The sequence below is a fragment of the Pongo abelii genome, chromosome 19, assembly GCF_028885655.2.
Source record: "Pongo abelii isolate AG06213 chromosome 19, NHGRI_mPonAbe1-v2.0_pri, whole genome shotgun sequence".
NCBI classification, from domain to species: Eukaryota; Metazoa; Chordata; class Mammalia; order Primates; family Hominidae; genus Pongo; species Pongo abelii.
In genome coordinates this window covers 97,573,776-97,593,953 of record NC_072004.2, presented here as the reverse complement: position 1 = coordinate 97,593,953, position 20,178 = coordinate 97,573,776, and the positions used below count along the sequence as shown (strand labels likewise).

Here is a 20,178-nt window from a genome sequence, read left to right as displayed (position 1 = left end):
GGCCTCACGGGAAAGGGAGAGCTGATAGAGATGTGTGTCTCCTCAGAAAGGTCTTCCTTCGTGCTCAGATCTGAGCTGACAGAAGCCACTCTTCTCTGCAGGAGGGTCTGCCCAAGCTGGTCAAGCCGGAGGATCTGTCCAAGCTGGCCCAGTATCCTCCGGACTGGCACTCAGGAAGCTCGGGGACAGAGTGCAGCTCCTAAACCTGCTGGTGAGACGACTGAGACAGAAGGTGAGGCAGTCAAGTTTGTGGGGTCATCCTCCTAGAGAGCCGCTGCTGGGGGAGGGCGCGTGGGCTCTGAGCAGCTGCCTGGTGTGACCCTAGGTGACCTCGGGCATACACTGACCTCTCTCTGCCTGTTTTTTTCTGAGGAAGGGGCTGTGGGGAGGTCCTAGGAACTGGTTCATCTCAGGTGTGCTCGTGTAAGGCATGCCATGAGAATCTGGGAAGCGTGGTCTAGGCAGTGGAGGCAGCACTGGCGGCCAGAACACCAGGCCCTGGCTGTGCCCGCTCAGAGGGGTCCTGGTCAATGGGGCATGTGTGCAGGCTGCCTGATGCCACCTGCCCACTCAGAGGGGTCCTGGTCAGTAGGGCGTGTGTGCTCCATGTCAGTGATGAGCCACACTTCATCTGAGACACTAGAGCCTTGGCAAGCGCTGTTCTTTTCAACCTCCTGGGCCCTTGCCTTTTGGGGGTCAGGTCATACTCCTGCTGGGACCAGTATCTGCATCCAGCAGCGAGCCCACCCTGTTTCCCATGGGGCTGGGGTCACTACCTCGGTTTGACTGCTACAGATTCCTAACATCGTTTTGGTTTTTACTTTAAAAACTTGTGTGGCCAGGCATGGGGGCTCACACCTGTAATCCCAGCACTTTGGGAGGCCAAGGTGGGTGGATCACCTGAGGTCGGGAGTTCGAGACCAGCCTGGCCAACATGGTGAAACCCCCGTCTCTATAAAATAGAAAAAATTAGCTGGGCGTGGTGGCAGGTGCCCATAGTCCCAGCTACTTGGGAGGCTGAGGTGGGAGAATCACTTGAACCCAGGAGGCGGACGTTGCAGTGAGCTGCGATTGTGCCATTGTACTCTAGCTTGGGCAACAGGAGTGAAACTCCATCTCAAAAAAAATTTTTTTTTAATTGTGGTAAAATTCATTAATATATAACAAAGTTTACCATTTTGGCCATTTTAAAGTGTACCTTTCAGTGGCATTAAGTACATTCACAATATTGTATAAACGTTCTCACTATTACCAGAGCTTTTCTCCCCACCCCAGATAGAAGCTCGGTACGATAACCACACAGCAGTATCACCCGTTCCCTGCTTCCCAGCTTCTAGTAACCATTCCACCCCCATCACAATCAATTTGTTTACTGTAGGGATCTCATATTAACACAATCCTACGGTAGTTGTCCTTTTGTGCCTGGCTTCTTTGAGTAGAATGTTTTCAGGGTTCAGCTCTGCATATGTCAGAACGTCGTTCCTTCCCATGGCTGACATATTCCATTGTATGGAGGAATCACATTTTGTTTATCGTTCATGCACTCAACATTTGGGTTGTTTCCACTGTTTGGATTGTGCATAATGCTGCTGTGAACATTCCTGTGCAAGTTCCTGTGTGGACTTATGCAAAGTTCCGTTCTCCTGGGTATACACCTGGGAGTGGAATTGCTCTGTCAGACGGTCACCCTGTGTTTAACCCTCTGAGGAGCCACGGCACTGTTTTCCCCAGATGGTAAACTCTGTCTTTAACCCTTGAGGAGCCACGGCACTGTTTTCCCCAGCAGCCGCACGATTTTACTTCCACCAGCACTGTGTGAGGGTTCCGGTTCCCCCATCCGCACCAACACTAGCTGTTTTCTGGCGGTGATGCTAGTCATCCTGGTGGGAGTGAAGTGGGGCCTCGCTGTGGTTTTGATTTGCATTTTCCTGATGACTCCTGGTGTCGAGCGTCGTCTCACGTGCGTCTTGGTCAGCCATTTGAGCCATTTGTCTTCTTTGGAGAAATGTCCATGTAGATCCCTCGCCCAGTTTTAATTGGGTTGTCTTTTTATTTGAGTTGTAAGAATTCTTTTTATATTCCAGATACAAGTCCCTTATTAGATTTTTGATTTGCTACATTTTTCTCCCATTCTGTAGTTTGTCTTTTCACTTTCTTTCTTTTTTTTTTTTTTTTTTGAGACAGAGTCTTGCTCTGTCGCCCAGGCTGGAGTGCGATGGTGTGATCTCGGCTGATTGCAACCTCCACCTCCCGGGTTCAAGCAATTCTCCTGCCTCAGCCTCCCAAGTAGCTGGGATTACAGGCATGAGCCACCACGCCTGCTAATTTTTGTATTTTTGGTAGAGATGGGGTTTTACCACGTTGGCCAGGCTGGTCTCGAACTCCTCACCTCAGGTGATCTTCCCACCTCCGCCTCCCAAAGTGCTGGGATTACAGGTATGAGCCACTGCACCTGGCCTGTCTGCCTCCCAAAGTGCTGGCATTACAGGTATGAGCCACTGTACCTGGCCTGTCTTTTCACTTTCCTGATGGTGTCCTTTGAAGGACACCGAATGTTTCCAGTTTTGATCCAGTCCCATTGATCATGTCTCCTGTTGCTTGTGCTTCTGAGTCCTGCTGTCCTCATCCTGTTGCCTTTATTCCTTGTGAGGCGACATAACAAGGGAACTTCCACATGTCCTCTCGCATTGTAAATACATAAACCACACCTTCCCTGCAGCCTCTGCTTGTTCTCTAACGCAGAACATCTCTCTAGAAACAAAGTATTCCAGATTTCCCATCTGCTGAGGGAGTGCGCAGTGCTCCAGAAATTGGATGCTTTTTTTTTTTTTTTAATCTTCCTGTTTGATGGATTGATTGAAAATGGCAAATATGGCCAGGCGAGGTGGCTCACGCCTGTAATCCCAGCACCTTGGGAGGCCGAGATGGGCAGATCACCAGGTCAGGAGATTGAGACCATGTTGGCCAACATGGTGAACCCCGTGTCTACTAAAATACAAAAAATGAGCCGGGCGTGGTGGTGCGCACCTGTAATCCCAGCTACTCCGGAGGCTGAGGCAGGGCAATTGCTTGAACCTGGGAGGCGGAGGTTGCAGTGAGCTGAGATCGCGCCACTGCACTCCAGCCTGGGCGACAGAGCAAGACTCCGCCTCAAAAAAAAAAAGAAAATGACAAATATAAATTGTATATCTCTATGGTATGTGACATGATGTTTTGAAACATGTCCACACTGTGGAATGGCTAAATGAGGCTAATTAACATGTGCGTTACCCTCATACCTCTCATTTTCTGCTGATACCTAATGCCTCACCTTCATTGGAAGTGCATCTTTGTTGTTGCAGTGGAGAGGAACTTGGCCACTTTTCCATTTCTGTCGAGGTGGTTGAAGATCCACGTACACGTGAGGGGCTCCAGTCGAGGGGGTTGAAGATCCATGTACCCATGAAGGGGCTCCAGATCCCCCATGCTTTGCAGTTGCTGTTTCCCCCATTTCCCACACAAATGCTACAGACAAGAAATAAACATTTAAATACAGCTTTTAGGCCAGGCACGGTGGCTCACACCTGTAATCTCAACACTTTGGGAGGCTGAGGCAGGAAGATCACTTGAGCCCAGGAGTTTGAGACCAGCCTGAGCAACATAGGGAGACCTTGTCCCTACAAAAACTAAACAAGGCTGGGCACGGTGGCGCATGCCTGTAATCCCCACACTTTGGAATGGTGAGGTGGGAGGATTATTTGAGCTCAGCAGTTTGAAACCAGCCTGGGCAACACAGCAAGACCCCATCTGTAATAAAAACTGAAATAATTAGCCGAGCATGGTGGTGCATCTGTAGTCCCAGCTACTCGGGAGGCTGAGGATTACTTGAGCCCAGTGGGAGGGTTGCTTGAGCCCAGATGGTTGAGGCTGCAGTGAGCCAAGATCGTGCCACTCTGCCCCAGCTTGGGCGACAGAGCAAGACCCTGTCTCTAAAAATAAAAATAGGCTGGATGCGGTGGCTCACGCCTGTAATCCCAACACTTTGGGAGGCTGAGGCAGAAGGATTGCTTGAGCCAGGAGTTTGAGACCGGCCTGGGCAACACAGTAAGATGCTGTCTGAATAAAATAAGTAAATAAAAATTAATACAAGCTTTTTTTTTTTTTTTTTTTTTTGAGACAGAGTCTCGCTCTGTTGCCCAGGCTGGAGGGCAGTGGCGTGATCTTGGCTCACTGCAAGCTCCACCTCCCGGGTTCACGCCATTCTTCTGCCTCAGCCTCGCAAGTAGCTGGGACTACAGGCACCCACCGCCACGCCCGGCTAATTTTTTGTATTTTTTAGTAGAGACGGGGTTTCACCATGTTGGCCAGGATGGTCTCGATCTCCTGACCTCGTGATCCACCCGCCTCGGCCTCCCAAGGTGCTGGGATTACAGGTGTGAGCCACTGCACCCAGCCTATCCACCTGCCTTTCAATAGCCTCAGCCCTCTGACTTCCTGGCCTGTTTCCCTCTGGCCTCCCCATCTCTGCCCCCTTTGATTAGCAGAAGAGAAAAATCAACACCTCCTACTGGTTACTTGCAATTCTGGAGGCCTTTGTTTCTCCCTGGGAGGAGGCTCAGGAAGGAGTTTCGAGGCGCTCCGCCTCAGTCCATGCACGGATTCTCCCCACCAGCCTAGGAGTCCAGAGCAGGGCACAAGGGAGCTGCCAGGGCCAGCTGGGTGGGGCAGGAGGAGCAGCGGCCGTGGTTGGGGGCAGAGGGCGGAGGGCAGTTGCGTCCAGCTGGGGAGGAGGCCCTGACCCCGGGCTCCCCGTTCTTTCCCGGCACTCGCAGCACTTCCTGTCAGTGCCCAGGGGCCTGCTCCAGCCCAGCCACTGCCTCATTCCTCACACTGCCTTTGAAATGGCTCCTAGGTGCCGCGGGAACCCCTGGAGCCGGCTGCTCTCCAGCGTGAGCTTCCCCGTGAGGTGGACCAGGTACACCTGGAGGTTTTGGAGCTGCAGAAGCAGGTGGCTGAGCTGGGGAAGCATCTCAGGATAGCCCAGCACGGGGGAGCGGAGCCTTCAGGCAGGAAGCAGCCCCCAGCCTCGGACGCCGTGGCCCTTGGGAGAGAGGTGGGTGCCTGCTAGCTCCTCCTGCCACCCGCCTGTCGAGGTTCCTGCCACAGAAACCATCCTTGCCTGTGCTCTGCAAGTGTTGCTGTGTGTACGCCCTGGGAGCTCAGGTGGGACGAGGGCTGCAGTGAAGGCCGTGCCTGGAAGTGGGCCCTGCTCCACCCCTTCTCCCCATTCCTCCGCCTTCTTCCTCCACACGCCTCCTCTTCTCCTGGTCCTTCACCTTGACGCCCTGTTGGCGGAGGGCGGGATGGGCCCATCCCAGTCCTCCCTTCAGCTGACAGCATCTTGTGTTGGAAACACACACACTGAAGGTGGCTCATGTTTGCTTTAATGCAGGGCCTTGACGGCCTGCTGAGGGGGCATCTGCGTGCACAGCCCTGCCTGCCCCGTGCCTAGCTTTGGGCCCTCCCTGCTGCATTCAGAGCCACACAGCTGCTCCAGGCCACGGCTCTCCTATCCTGGTTTTGGTCAGGCCCTTGGCCCCGAGGGAGTGGCCCCAACTCCATGGCTGGGTTTGAGCCGCAGCTCTGAGCTATGGAGACGACCCCAGGTCCTGATTCTGCAGCTAGGCAGAGTTGACCAGCAGGGCCCCCTTCTTCCTACCTAAGGCCAGAGGGAAAGGCTGTGAAGGACAGGCTGCCTGGCCTCCCTGACTTCGTACACTAGACTGTTGGTAACTGGGGTAACTGTAGTGACCTATGACCTGTGGTGACCTATAGTTACCAATAGTGACCTATGAATCCACAGAAGGTTTTGGGGACAGTAGATGATGTCTGGAAGGCACAAAGTGGAAGACAGCGTGGATCCCCAGGGCACCGTGCTTGGGGAGCAGATCCCTAGGGACTCGGGCTGGAATGGAGTGGACTGGGGAAGATGCGGCCGTGGCTGTCTCAGGCTCCAGGACAGTGAGGAGCAGGCCAGAGCTGCCTTGGCTTGGGATGGGCAAGACCATAAGGATGCCTCAGGGGGACAACAGGGCAGGTATGGGAAGGCCGAGGGAGCCTGAGGCCCCAGCAGGTGCTCAGCCAGTGCGCACAGGAAGAGCTGAGCTGGTCGGTAAGATATTGAGCTGCACCTGCCCCTGTACCTGTTGGTAAGGAGGTGCTGTCCTCAGGGGTCCCCAGCACCCTAGCCCTCCTGGGCTCCCAGTCCAGCCACTCCAGGGTGGCTCCTGCCCGGTGGGCGCTGTGGCCCTTGGGCCAGCTGGCAGCACAGCCGGGGGTAAGCATGTCTGTACCTCCACACGTCTCCCACCCACCCAAGCACCGTGTGTTCCCGGACACGGGTGGGCGCCTCCTTGGGCAGCGAGGGGCCCCAGGAGCTCTCACTGTTGGCCCTTGCGTAGTTCACTGTCTTCCCACTTGTTTAGAATGAAGGGGCAAGAATTTATATAAATAAGCAGAATTTTTTCTTTCTTTTTTTTTTTTTGAGACAGAGTCTCACACTGTCGCCCAGTCTGGAGTGCATTGGCGCTGTCTTGGCTCACTGCAACCTCCTCATCCCGGGTTCAAGCAATTCTCCCACCTCAGCCCCCCGAGTAGCTGGGATTACAGGTGCACCACGCCCGGCCAATTTTTGTATTTTCAGTAGAGACAGGGTTTCACCATGTTGGCCAGGCTGGTCTCAAACTCCTGGTTTCAAGTGATCTGCCTGCCTCAGCCTCCCAAAGTGGTGGGATTACAGGCGTGGGCCACCGTGCCTGGCCCAAATAAGCAGAATTTTAAATTGAGGAATTAAATCCCACAGCAGACGGAGTAGGAGCTGAAGCCACCTGCGGCCCAATCCCAGTTATTGGAGATAAGGTGCAGGCAGGGCAGACACTCCAGGCTCTGTGTGTACGTGCATGGAGGCGACAGTCGGGCTCCAGGCTCCTCCTGGGTCTGAGCATCCTGTGGCCAGGCTCTCCACCCAGGCGAGGCCCACCTCGGCTCTGTCCTCTGCCAAGCAGCATGGCTGAGCTCCTAGAGACAAGGGGAGGCCCAGGTCCTTGCTGCTTGCTGCTGGGAAAGGAGCCCAGATGGAGAAGGGGCCATGTTGGGGCTGGGCCCTCAGGTAGAGGATCAATGTGTCCGTTATGTTGGGTATAGAGAGAAGTGGGTAGAGCTGCGTGTGCATCTGATCCCAGCTCTGTCCTGAGAGGGCCCACAGCCCGGACTCAGCCAGCAGATGTCAGTTCCACAGTTCCAGGTCCATTCCTGCTCTGCTCACAGGAGCCAGGGCTCCAGCATGGAGGCAGGTTTGGAGGGCACAGGAACCAGCTGAAAGGGGTCCCCACTGACCAGAACTAGGCCAATAGGCAGTGATGTTGAAGACCACAATCCATTGACTCAACCAGGAAATCATGGGTCCAGGCTGATAGCAATGGACAGATCAGTCGGGAACGGGGCACTCTTCCACACAAGAGTGCCAGCCAAGGAACGCGACAGGAACGGTGCACTAGGCAGTCACGGATGGGTGCTGAACCAGAGGGATTCCCATCAGACGGACGGGAAGCAGCATCTCCCCACACGTGACTTTTGATTTCCAAGGGAAATGCTGGCTTTCCAGTGGAGCAGCCTGTTGGACCCCAGCTGACCCGAGTGATCAGGTCTCCCATCGCCAGTGCTGGGATGCGCCCATGGCACATGCCTCTGGGCGGGTTGCACTGAGACGGCACAGACTCACTCTCGGGGTCCCTGCCAAAAATGCAGAACCTGAGCTTATGCATGAGGAAACCTCAGGCAGGCCCAAACAGAGGGACGTCTGCAGATTAGCGGGTCTAGATGCTCGGCGGGTGCCCAAACATGGAAGCTGGGGAGCCACTCCAGTTAGGAGACCTGGGAGACCCCATGTAGAAATGCCAGGTGGGACCCTGGACCCTGCACAGGAGAGACAGTGTAGAAACGCCACATAGGACCCTGGACTCTGCACAGGAGAGACAGCGTCAGGGCATCATCCGTAGAAACACCACATGGGACCCTGGACCCTGCACAGAAGAGACGGTGTCAGGGCATTATCTGTAGAAACGCCACGTGGGACCCTGGACTCTGCACAGGAGAGACAGCGTCAGGGTGTTATCTGGACGGTTGGTGACATTTGCACATGGGCCACGGACCAGGTCACGTATTGTGTACACTCATCCAAGTACTGAGGTGTGACACGGCACTGCGTCTCCAGCCTACCTCCTGTAGTGCAGGAAGCCTGTGCAGGGTGGGTGAGGAAGTGCACAGGGGTCCAGGGACTGTCCCACAGCACCCCTGATGAAAGCTGGTCCCCTTCCCCGGCCCTAGCCAAGGAGCCAGGGCTGCAAAGCTGGGACCAGGTGTGTGCGGAAGCACGTGTTCCACCTCTCCCATGGCAGAGGGATGCTCCCAGGCAGGTCCCACTGGGCTGAGCCGCACAGCCTGGCTTTGGACTTCTCTGACGGCACCACCCACATCAGCTGCCTCTAGTCCTTAAAACACAAAACTTCCCCCAGTCACTGGCCACCAGGGCTGAGTTGGGGGATGTGTTACGCCCCTGGTTCCACTGGGGGGCAGTGTTGGCCATGGCATTGGCGCTGGCTCTGCCAAGAGGCGTTGGAGTGGCTGTGTGGGGCAGTGAGTGCCGGCCCAGCCTGATGGAACCCACTGTACCAGGCCCAGGCCCCAGCCTCTGAGAAGGACTTCTCTGTGTCACTCACTCACACATGTCCTCAGGATGTGAAGACATTTCAGCAGACCAAAGTTTCCTTCGAATTTCCTTCGAATTGTCCAGATACTTGGAGACATCTCCCCCTCACCAGGGGGGTGCCGGGGCAGTCCCAGGCATGGGGGCAGATGGGTGGACAGCTGCTGCTGCCCTGCTGGGGGTGGGCAGCCCTTGGAGCACACAGTGGTGAAGACAGTCTTGAATATGTCTCAGGCTGTAGAAATCTTATTTTGTGGAAAGATTTTAGAGAATCATCAAAATAAACTTTTACCAAATAACGTTTTACCAGAAACTGAATCCAAGAGAAGTAGAATCGTTCAGTCCCTGCCCCCCAGGTCACGGTGTGCAGAATCACGTGACTAGGACATGGGCCCTGCGATCCATGCCCTCCTTCCTGTGCCTGTGGGGTAAACAGCAAGAAGGCCTCTCAGTGCCCCTCAAGCCTGGCACCAGCCGCAGGGCCCGGGGCAACTTTGCGGGGAGAGGGGACTGCTTTTGAAGAGGGAATTTTCTCTTAAATCTCTTAAGTGTTTCGAAGTTTGCAAAATCTGTTTTCGGGATTGTTCTTTCCTCAGTTAAAATAACAAAATAACCCAGTGTGTCCTGCAGAGGACCCAGGGTTTTAGAACCAGACTTGGGAGTCTCACCTGCTTGGCCGCTCTCCCCCAGCCCCAGGCCATCTGCAGTCTGTTTTACCAGCACAGGCCTCCCTTCCTCCAGATCTGCCTTGGCCTTTCCCACGCCCAAGAGCCCATTCCTGTCTATTCTCCCAGGGCTGTGAGTGAGCCTCTGCGCCACACTTGCCAAGGGTGCTCACAGAGCAGGCACGAGGCCCGCTCACTGGAGGAAGCGAGTCTGGACTCGGGCTCAGGCCTGTGGCGAGCCTTCGTGGGGGCTGCCCTGCACCTGGCCTCAGCTGGGGCCTGCGGCACCATAGAACTTTCTCTGTCCAAGAGGAAAGCAGACATCTCTCCCCTTCGCTGTGTCATCCCCCGCGGCCCCCAAGCATCCCACATGAACCTGCGGCACATGCCCGGAGGCACTGCATACAGTGGCCGCGCCCCAGGCCATCCGAAGAACAGCAGCACCTGGAAGGCAGCAGCACCTGCCAGCCCTGGAAAGGCACACCAGGAAGCTGGCGGGGACAGGGTGTGCTGGCCTGTTCCAGGGACTCGGAGCTCATGTGGCCAGGGCCAGGTGCAGCCTGGCTCCTTACAGGGGCCAGGAGCGGCATGGGAGAAGTAGGTCGTCGGCTCCCATCTCGCCAGGGCCTGGACACCACTGGTTTTTCCTGTGCCCCCATTTTTGGTCCAGGCATCCCTTTGTGTTGGGATTGCACTCTGTAGCACTGGCATGATGTGGGCTGCAAGTCCAGGCTGGGCTGAGTGAGGACAACACAGTGCTTCCCAGGGGCTCAGGTCTAGGGTTGACCCAGGCTTGGGGTGCTGAGGGGGAGCCCAGCCAGCTCCTGCCCCTGTGTCGGCCTCCTCCCTCTCCACTGCCTTTGTGCTCCCCCTTGCACCTTCTTCAGGAGGGAAGCCACAGCCGGCCTGCAGGGTGGTTGTGGGGTGTCCAGCCAGAAAGGTAGAGAAAGGAGGGACCCCAAGGAGTGGAGGAGGGCCAAGCCATGCTGGCAGGAGCTGTCCTCCTGGGTCCTGGGCACTGCTAGAGGCCACAGCCTTCTCTCCTCTCCCTGGGCCACCCTCCTGGGTCCTGGGCACTGCTGGAGGCTGCGGCCTTCTCTCTGCTCTCCCTGGGCTGCCCTCCTGGGTCCTGGGCACTGCTGGAGGCTGCGGCCTTCTCTCTGCTCTCCCTGGGGAGCTGCTGTGCTGGTTGGGTGTCCTCAGATTCTCCTTGTGTTCACTTGAAAGACACAAAGGCATAGATGACCAGAAGGCAGGGATGGCAGGGAGGAGGCAGAGGGCTGTGAGGGCCTGGGGGCCACCCTGGCCTGGGAGATCTGGGGGCCGCCCTGGCCTGGGAGATCTGGGGGCCTTTATTCTATTTGTGGAAGAGAAGGAACCCACTGAAGCATTGGGAGCAGCGACCCTTTTTGTCTTTCTTTTGGAAGGACGTCACCCAGTGGCGGCCAGCAGTGCCCACCCTGGGAGAGCACGTGAAGAGGCTCCTTGGGCGGGCACCCCTGGCATCCTCCCATGAGGGCAGCCTCACAGGGGTGTGTGTCTGTGAGTTTTGTTACAGGGCCTCGCCAAGAGAGGGCCTGTGGAGGCCGAGGACCAGGGGGAGCTTTTCCTACACCTCCGGTCGGTGGCACATGCCCCCCAGACCTTATCTATGCACCGACTCCAGAGGAAGCTAAAGGAGGCAGCCAGAAAAATCATCAGCCTCCGCCTGGAGAAAGAGCAGCTCATCGAGATGGGGAACAGGCTCCGTGCAGAGCTAGGCCGACCCGAAAGTGAGTCCGGAAGTGGAGGCCATGGCCTGTTTGCGGGTCAGGTTCTGGGTGTGTGCCTGGTTCTGGGTGTGCGCCTGGTTGTGGGTGCGGGTCAGATTCTGGGTCTGCGCCTGGTTCTGGGTGTGCACCAGGTTGTGGGTGCGGGTCAGGTTCTGGGTGTGCGCCTGGTTCTGGGTGTTCACCAGGTTCTGGGTGTGGGTCAGATTCTGGGTGTGCACCAGGTTCTGGGTGTGTGCCAGGTTCTGGGTGTGCGCCTGGTTCTGGGTGTGGGTCAGGTTCTGGGTGTGCACCAGGTTCTGGGTGCAGGTCAGGTTCTGGGTGTGCACCTGGTTCTGGGTGTGCGCCTGGTTGTGGGTACGGGTCAGGTTCTGGGTGTGCGTCAGGTTCTGGGTGTGCGTCAGGTTCTGGGTGTGCACCAGGTTCTGGGTGTGCGCCTGGTTCTGGGTGTGCGCCAGGTTCTGGGTGTGCGCCTGGTTCTGGGTATGGGTCAGGTTCTGGGTGTGCACCTGGTTCTGGGTGTGCACCAGGTTCTGGGTGTGTGCCTGGTTCTGGGTATGCGCCTGGTTCTGGGTGCAGGTCAGGTTCTGGGTGTGCACCAGGTTCTGGGTGTGGGTCAGGTTCTGGGTGCGGGTCAGGTTCTGGGTGTGTGCCAGGTTCTGGGTGCGTGCCAGGTTCTGGGTGCGGGTCAGGTTCTGGGTGTGCACCTGGTTCTGGGTGCGGGTCAGATTCTGGGTGTGCACCTGGTTCTAGGTGCGGTTCAGGTTCTGGGTGTGCACCTAGTTCTGGGTGTACACCAGGTTCTAGGTGTGCGCAGGGTTCTGGGTGTGCGCCTGGTTCTGGGTGTGGGTCGGGTTCTGGGTGTGCACCTGTTTCTGGGTGTGCATCGGGTTCTGGGTGTGCACCTGGTTCTTGGTGTGCGCCAGGTTCTAGGTGTGCACCAGGTTCTGGGTGTGCACCTCGTTCTGGGTGTGCGCCTGGTTCTGGGTGCGAGTCAGGTTCTGGGTGCGGGTCAGGTTCTGGGTGTGCGCCAGGTTCTGGGTGCGGGTCAGGTTCTGGGTGTGCACCTGGTTCTGGGTGTGTGCCAGGTTCTGGGTGTGCGCCTGGTTCTGGGTGTGGTTCAGGTTCTGGGTGTGCACCAGGTTCTGGGTGTGGGTCAGGTTCTGGGTGTGCGCCTGGTTCTGGGTGCGGGTCAGATTCTGGGTGTGCGCCTGGTTCTGGGTGTGCGACAGATTCTGGGTGTGCGCCTGGTTCTGGGTGTGCGCCTGGTTCTGGGTGCGGGTCAGGTTCTGGGTGTGCGCCTGGTTCTGGGTGCGGGTCAGATTCTGGGTGTGCGCCTGGTTCTGGGTGTGAGCCAGGTTCTGGGTGCAGGCCTGGTTCTGGGTGTGTGCGTGGTTCTGGGTGTGCGCCAGGTTCTGGGTGTGCCCGTGGTTCTGGGTGTGCCCGTGGTTCTGGGTGTGCGCCAGGTTCTGGGTGTGCACCTGGTTCTGGGTGCGGGTCAGGTTCTGGGTGCGGGCCAGGTTCTGGGTGTGCGCCTGGTTCTGGGTGCGGGTCAGGTTCTGGGTGTGCTCCTGGTTCTGGGTGTGCGCCAGGTTCTGGGTGTGCGTGTGGTTCTGGGTGTGCGCCAGGTTCTGGGTGTGCACCTGGTTCTGGGTGCGGGTCAGGTTCTGGGTGCGGGCCAGGTTCTGGGTGTGCGCCTGGTTCTGGGTGCGGGCCAGGTTCTGGGTGTGCTCCTGGTTCTGGGTCAGGTTCTGGGTGTGCTCCTGGTTCTGGGTGTGCGCCAGGTTCTGGGTGTGCGCCAAGTTCTGGGTGTGCGCCTGGTTCTGGGTGCAGGTCAGGTTCTGGGTGTGCGCCTGGTTCTGGGTGTGCACCTGGGGTCAGCGGGAGGGCTCTGGCCGCAGCCTTCTCAGGAAGGCCCGAGGGAGCACAGAAGCCCCTCTTGTGAGCGGGGTCTGGTCGGAGGCCACTGCACAGAGCAGGACCTCATCTCAGCTGCAGGTGCTCTGGGGACCCACTTCGCTGGCAGCATTTGTGAGAACAACGCCGCAGGTTAGCAAAGCAGCAGGCATTTCTGTGCAGCTCTGTGGTGAGCAGCAAAGATGGCCGCAGACTTCTCCAGATAAAGGCAGCAGTGTCTCCTGACTGAGGTGGAGGCTGGGCATCTTGGACACAGACACCGGCACTGACTTCCTAAGAAAGGCAAGGGACACTGGCTTTATGACTGTTTCAGTGAGTCATCCATCTATTCCTCCATGCATCCACCCACCTACCTATCCATCCATCCATCAAACCACCCATCCATCTACCCATCCATTCACCCACCCACCCATCCATCCATCCATCCATCCATCTACCCATTTACCTACCCACCCATCCATTCATCCACCCACTCATCCATCCATCTGCCATCCACCCACCCATCCATCCACCCACCTATCTATTCATCCATCCATCCATCCATCCATGCAACCACTTATCCCACCCACCCATCCATCTACCCATCCATCCATCTACCCACCCACCCATCCATCCATCCACCCATCCATCCATCCATCCACCCATCCATCCATCCATCCATCCATCCATCTACCATCCATCCACCCACCCATCCATCCATCCATCTACCCATCTACCCACCCACCCATCCATCCATCCATCCATCTACCATCCACCCACCCATTCATCCACCCACCTATCTATTCATCCATCCATCCATCCATCCATCTAACCATCCAACCACTTATCCCACCCACCCATCCATCCATCCACCCATCTACCCACCCACCCATCCATCCACCCACCCACCCATCCGTCCATCTACCATCCATCCACCCACCTATCTTTCCATCCATCTATCCACCCACCCATTCATCCATTCACCCACCCACCCATCCGTGTATCCATCCACCCATCCATACACCCACCCACCCAACCATCCATCCATCCACCCATCCATCCATCCATCCACCCATCCATCCATCCATCCATCCATCCATCTACCATCCATCCACCCACCCATCCATCCATCCATCTACCCATCTACCCACCCACCCATCCATCCATCCATCCATCTACCATCCACCCACCCATTCATCCACCCACCTATCTATTCATCCATCCATCCATCCATCCATCTAACCATCCAACCACTTATCCCACCCACCCATCCATCCATCCACCCATCTACCCACCCACCCATCCATCCACCCACCCACCCATCCGTCCATCTACCATCCATCCACCCACCTATCTTTCTATCCATCTATCCACCCACCCATTCATCCATTCACCCACCCACCCATCTGTGTATCCATCCACCCATCCATACACCCACCCACCCAACCATCCATCCATCTACCCATCCACCCACCCATTCATCCATTCACCCGCCCACCCATCTATCTATCCATCCACCCACCCCTCCATCCATCCATTCATACACCCACCCACCCATCCATCTATTAATGTATCCATCCATCCGTCCACCCACCCATCCATCCATCCATCTACCCACACACTCACCTGTCTATCCATCCATCCACGTATCCATCTATCCATCCAACCACTTATCCCACTTATCTATCCATCCATTCACCCACCCATCCACCCATCCATCTATTCGTCTATCCACCCATGTATCCAATTATCCACTCTCACTCATCCACCAACCCACCCATCCATCTATCCATCCACCCATCCACCCACCCACCCACACATTCATCCATCCATTCATCTATCCATGCATCCACCCATCCATTCATCCATCCGTCCATCCACCTACCCATGCACCCACCTATCCATCCATTTATCCAACCACTTATCCCACCCACCTATCCATCCTTTCACTCACCCATCCACCCATCCATCCAATCATCCAGTCACTCATCCACCTACCATCCATATATCCATCCACCCATCCAGTAGAGGAGCCCCTGCTGAGTGCCAGATACTTACTGCCTTCTTCAGTTCCTATGTCACCAGGCCCAAATCTGGCTAAAGAGATGTCTCCTCGGCTGGGTGTGGTGGCTCACACCTGTAATCCCAGGACTTCCCGAGGTGAGACTGTGTGTGTGCATGTGCATTTGTATGTGAGACTGTGTGTGTGCACACTCGTTTGTGTGCGAGACTGCACAAGCGTTTGTGTGCAAGACTGTGCGTGTGCATTTGTATGTGAGACTGTGTGTGCACACACGTTTGTATGTGAGACTGTGCGCACACACATTTGTATATTAGACCATGTGTGTGCATGCATGCACACATCCATAGGGAGGACTCAATGGAAGTTTGTCAATGTATTGGCAATTTAGAGAAGGAAGTAGAGTGAGAAGAGAAGAATGAGGACTTTTGGCTTGGCTTTGATTATACCAAATATACTCCATTTGTTTCTTTTTGGGAAGGCCGTCCTCCCCACCTAAACATTGAGTTCTTAGCTGGGCATGGTGTCGTGCGTCTGAAGTTCCAGCTACTTGGGAGACTGAGGTGGGAGGATTGCTTGAGCGCAGGAGGTCGGGGCTGCAGTGGGTATGATCCTGCCTGTGAATAACCACTGCTCTCCAGCCTGGGCAGCACAGGAGATCCAGTCTCTAAAAACATTTAAAAAAATAAAAAAGATGAGTCCTGATTGCAAATGTTTAGGCAAGACTGACTGGTCTATCTGCATTTTTTTCCTAAGATCACTTATCCGGTTCATAAATGATGTGGCTGCAATCATTAAGTAGTACAGAATGGCCAGCTGTGACAAACATATCATCATTATTCAACATGGGACAGCCGTCCAGCCAGGGGGTTGAGCAGGACCTGCTCTGCCTGCGGCTGTTTCTAGATGCTTCTCTAGTCCACTTCACAACAGTTACTCTGCCCCAGCACCAGTGGCCCAGGGGTCACCTGCAGCTGCCTCAGTGCATGTCCTCACCTGTCCGCCTCTGGGAAGGGGCCGCATCCCGCAGGGAGCAAGCTGACCGCCACTTCACTGGCTCTCGGCTGCTTTCAGGCATAGAGCCTGTCTCGTGCTGCCGGTGCCCATATAGATGGCTGTGGGGGGAGGTGCCGGGGTGTCTCTTGTGCTCTGGTGACACTGGTTCCTGCCAACACCCATTCAGACTGTGGAGCCAACTCCAGCAGGTGACATGGTGGGCCCCCTCTGAGATAAGGAGCTTCACCTGCCTGCTACAGGGTTCAGGCCGAGACCAGGACAGGGAGCGAGAACAGCCCCACTCAGGGGCCTGCAGGGGGAAGCAGGAGGCAGGTGCTGTGGAACCCTCCCTGCAGGCCCCTCTGCCCACAGAGTGGGCAGTGCCCGGAGCTCACCCTCCCTCTGCGCCTTCCAGAAATCAGCTGCACATGGCATTTCCTTGACCCTGTAGAAAGCTGGGATTCCTTAAAATGTTGTTTCTAGCAAACTTCTTTATGATATCTAACTTTTTTTTTTGAGGCAGAATCTCGCTCTGTTGCCCAGGCTGGAGTGCAGTGGTGCGATCTTGGCTCACTGCAACCCCCACCTCCCGGGTTCCAGCAATTATCCTGCCTCAGCCTCCCAAGTAGCTGCGATTACAGGTGCCTGCCACCATGCCCAGCTAATTTTTGTATTTTTAGTAGAAACGGGGTTTCACCATGTTGGCCAGGCTGGTCTCATACTCATGACCTCAGGTGATCTGCCCACCTCAGCCTCCCAAGTAGCTGGGATTACAGGTGCCTGCCACCACACCCAGCTAATTTTTGTATTTTTAGTAGAAACGGGGTTTCACCATGTTGGCCAGGCTGGTCTCATACTCCTGACCTCAAGTGATCTGCCCACCTCAGCCTCCCAAAGTGCTGGGATTACAGGTGTGAGCCACCGCCTGATCACCTGAGGTCAAGAGTTTGAGACCAGCCTGGCCAACATGATGAAACCCCGTCTCTACTAAAAATACAAAAAAAAAAAAAATTAGCCAAGTGTTGGGGCACGTGCCTGTAATCCCAGCTACTCGGGTGACTGAGGCAGGAGAATCTCGAACCCGGGAGGTGGAGCTTGCAGTGAGCCGAGATCGCACCACTGCACTCCAGCCTGGGCAACAGAGCGAGACTCTGTCTCAAAAAAAAAAAAAAAAAAAGAAGAAGAAAAAAGAAAAGAAATAAAATTGATTTGGAGGGCCAATCTAAATAGGTAAAAGGATTTCCTGTTTTAAATTTGTGCTTCTTTAATTTTGTGTGTATGTAGGGGGCTTACTGTGGGGCCACTTGTATTTTATCGTCATGTCATTTTCCTGCTGAGTCTTTGATGCGTCGGGAAATGATCTAGTGAAAAAAACAAATTAGGGATCTTGCTTTGTTGTTTCCCAATAGTTGGCAGCTGACTCAATACTATTTATTAGGCATATGTGCATAAATAGTAAAGTATCTATTTACATTTGATTTATTAGTTAAATGACACATACGTATTTAAAATCTTATAACAATATATTGATTTGGAAGTCCTTTTGCTCACATTTTATGAAACAGTTGATTGAAGCTCTTCCCAGGCCTGCTCCTTGACCTCGGTTCCCTGTTACCACAGTGGGGTCTTCCAGGAGCCTGGAGAGCAGTTGATTGGACACAAGGCTTTATACTCAGACTCAGGTACAAGGCAGCCCCATCTTTTCTAGGAAAGAGAAAAGGGAAATGGACTTTTATTCAGGGATCTCTGCCCTTTGCTTTGTCAGTTCCTTCAGCAAGAGTCTGTGGGGAGTACACGCTATGTATCTGTAGATGACTTTCTAGAATGATGGTTTAGCTGGAAATAGAATTTTCTATATGTTGACATTTTTCTACTTTTTTTTTTTTTAAAGAGATGGGGTCTCGCTCTGACACCCAGGCTGGCATGGTGGTGCCATCATAGCTCACTGTAGTCTCTATTTCTTGGGCTGAAGCAATCTTCCTGCCTTAGCCTCCCAAGTAGCAGGGACTACAGATGCATGCCACCACGCCCGGCTTAACTTCTTTTCAAGATAATATTCTTATGTCTTCAGAGAGGTCAGCCATCAGTCTGATCTCAGTTCCTTTGGGGAAGCTGTTTTTTTTGTTTTCTTTTGTTTTTGAGATGGAATCTTGCTGTCTGTTGCCCAGGCTGGAGTGCAGTGACATGATCATGGCCCAATGCAACCTCCACCTCCCTGGTTCAGCCTAGCTATTTTTTTTTTTTTTTTGGTATTTTTAGTAGAGACAGGTTTCACCATGTTGGCCAGGCTGGTCTCGAACTCCTGAGCTCAAGTGATCCACCCGCCTTGGCCTCCCGAAGTGCTGGGATTACAGACGTGGGCCACTGCGCCCAGGCTGGGGAAGCTGTTTTTAGACTTTTCTCCCAATCTGTTAGGTGCTCCCGTTTTACCATTGTTGTGTCTAAGTGTGGATTTGTTTCCCTGAATCCTGCTCAGGAATCAGTATGTTTTTTACATTTTAGGACCAAGTTTTTGGTGGGTTGGCTGGTTGTTTTTCTATTCTTTAAAATTCTCAGCCATTGTTTTTCAAACACTGCTTTTTTCCATTTCTGTCTAATCTCTTCTGGAGATCTTACAGGGCATGTCAGACGTGCTCCCTGACATGTGTGTGTGCGTGTGGGGTGTGTGCGCGTGTGGGGTGTGTGCACGAGTGGGGTGTGTGCGCGAGTGGGGTGTGTGCGCGAGTGGGGTGTGTGCGCGAGTGGGGTGTGTGTGCATGTGGGGTGTGTGCTTGTGTGGGGTGTGTGTGCATGTGGGGTGTGTGCTTGTGTGGGGTGTGTGTGCGTGTGTGTGTAAGAGCACCCCTCCCCCTTTCCAGGGGTTTCTTCAAAGGTCGCTGTCTGGAACCACTGGATGGTTTTGGTATCTTGACCAGAAGTAATTCCCATTCCATCTTTTCTCAGTCTTGTTCTTGTGTTTATTTTATTGTTCTTTTCCTGATTTCTTAGATTGAATGTTTCACATTTATTTTTATTCTTTCTTACTTAGTAATTGCATTTCTTAAGGTGAGAATTTTCATGAGTATCACTTTGGCCAAGCCCCAGAGATTTTGAGGGATAGTATTATCAGGGTAATTATTGTCTAGATAGCCTGCCATTGTGGGCTTTTTTTTTTTTTTTTTTTTTTTTTGACAGAGTTTCACTCTTGTTGCCCAGGCTGGAGTGCAATGGCACGATCTACAACCTCCGCCTCACGGGATCAAGCGATTCTCCTGCCTCAGCCTTGAGTAGCTGGGACTACAGGCATGTGCCACCACACCCGGCTAGTTTTGTATTTTTAGTAGAGACGGGGTTTCTCCATGTTGGTCAGGCTGATCTCGAACTCCTGACCTCAGGTGATCCGCCCACCTCGGCCTCCCAAAGTGCTGGGATTACAGGCGTGAGCCACTGTACCCAGCCAGTGTGGGCTGTTTTTCTATTTCACCAGCTACTTGTTAAGGGGGAGTTTCAGAATTCCTTTGGTTATTTATTAAACCAAATGTGCAGGATACTACTTTTTATTTTATTCTATTTAACAACCATATTAAATATACTTATTCTTTATAAATTTATTTATGCTCCTCAATTTGAACTGCCAAGAGCCACAAAGTGTTAAAATCCTTCATTGCTCCTGTGATTTTGTCCATTTCTTCTTCTTCTCACCATCATGTTTTATAAGCTTTAGTGCTAAGCCGGGCATGGTGGCTCACGCCTATAATCCCAGCACTTTGGGAGGCTGAGGCAGGCAGATCACGAGGTCAGGAGTTCAAGACCAACCTGGCCAACACAGTGAAACCCCATCTCTACTAAAAATACAAAAATTAGCCGGGCATGGTGTTGCGCACCTATAGTCCCAGCTACTCGGGAGGCTGAGGCAGAAGAATCGCTTGATCCTGGGAGGCAGAGGTTGCAGTGAGCTGAGATCACGCCACTGTACTCCAGCCTGGGCGACAGAGCAAGACTCCGTCTCAAGAAAAAACAAACAAACAAACAAAAAAAAAAAAACACAACTTCAGTGCTGTGTTACTTAGAGCAGAAACGTTCAGGACAGCTATAGCTCATCCCGGTTCA

The 20,178-nt window shown here is 54.2% G+C and overlaps 1 protein-coding gene across 8 annotated transcripts in view; it reads left to right on the top strand.

Annotated features, from left to right (window-relative positions):
- Positions 1-20,178, top strand: part of CCDC57 (coiled-coil domain containing 57) — a 115,186-nt gene that overhangs the window by 51,821 nt on the left and 43,187 nt on the right. For 6 of the 8 annotated variants that reach the window (XR_008515719.2, XM_063718347.1, XM_054537423.2 and 3 more), the window contains 3 exons: positions 102-232; positions 4,892-5,092; positions 10,967-11,180. Coding sequence is in view for 6 of the 8 variants with exons in the window: in XM_063718347.1 (XP_063574417.1) it covers positions 102-232; positions 4,892-5,092; positions 10,967-11,180 (546 nt within the window). In the remaining 2 variants the exon portion in view is untranslated. Of the gene's footprint in view, positions 1-101; positions 233-4,891; positions 6,152-10,955; positions 11,181-13,169; positions 13,397-20,178 lie in introns of those variants that run through there. The other 2 variants (XM_054537425.2, XR_008515720.2) reach the window with 2 other exon arrangements.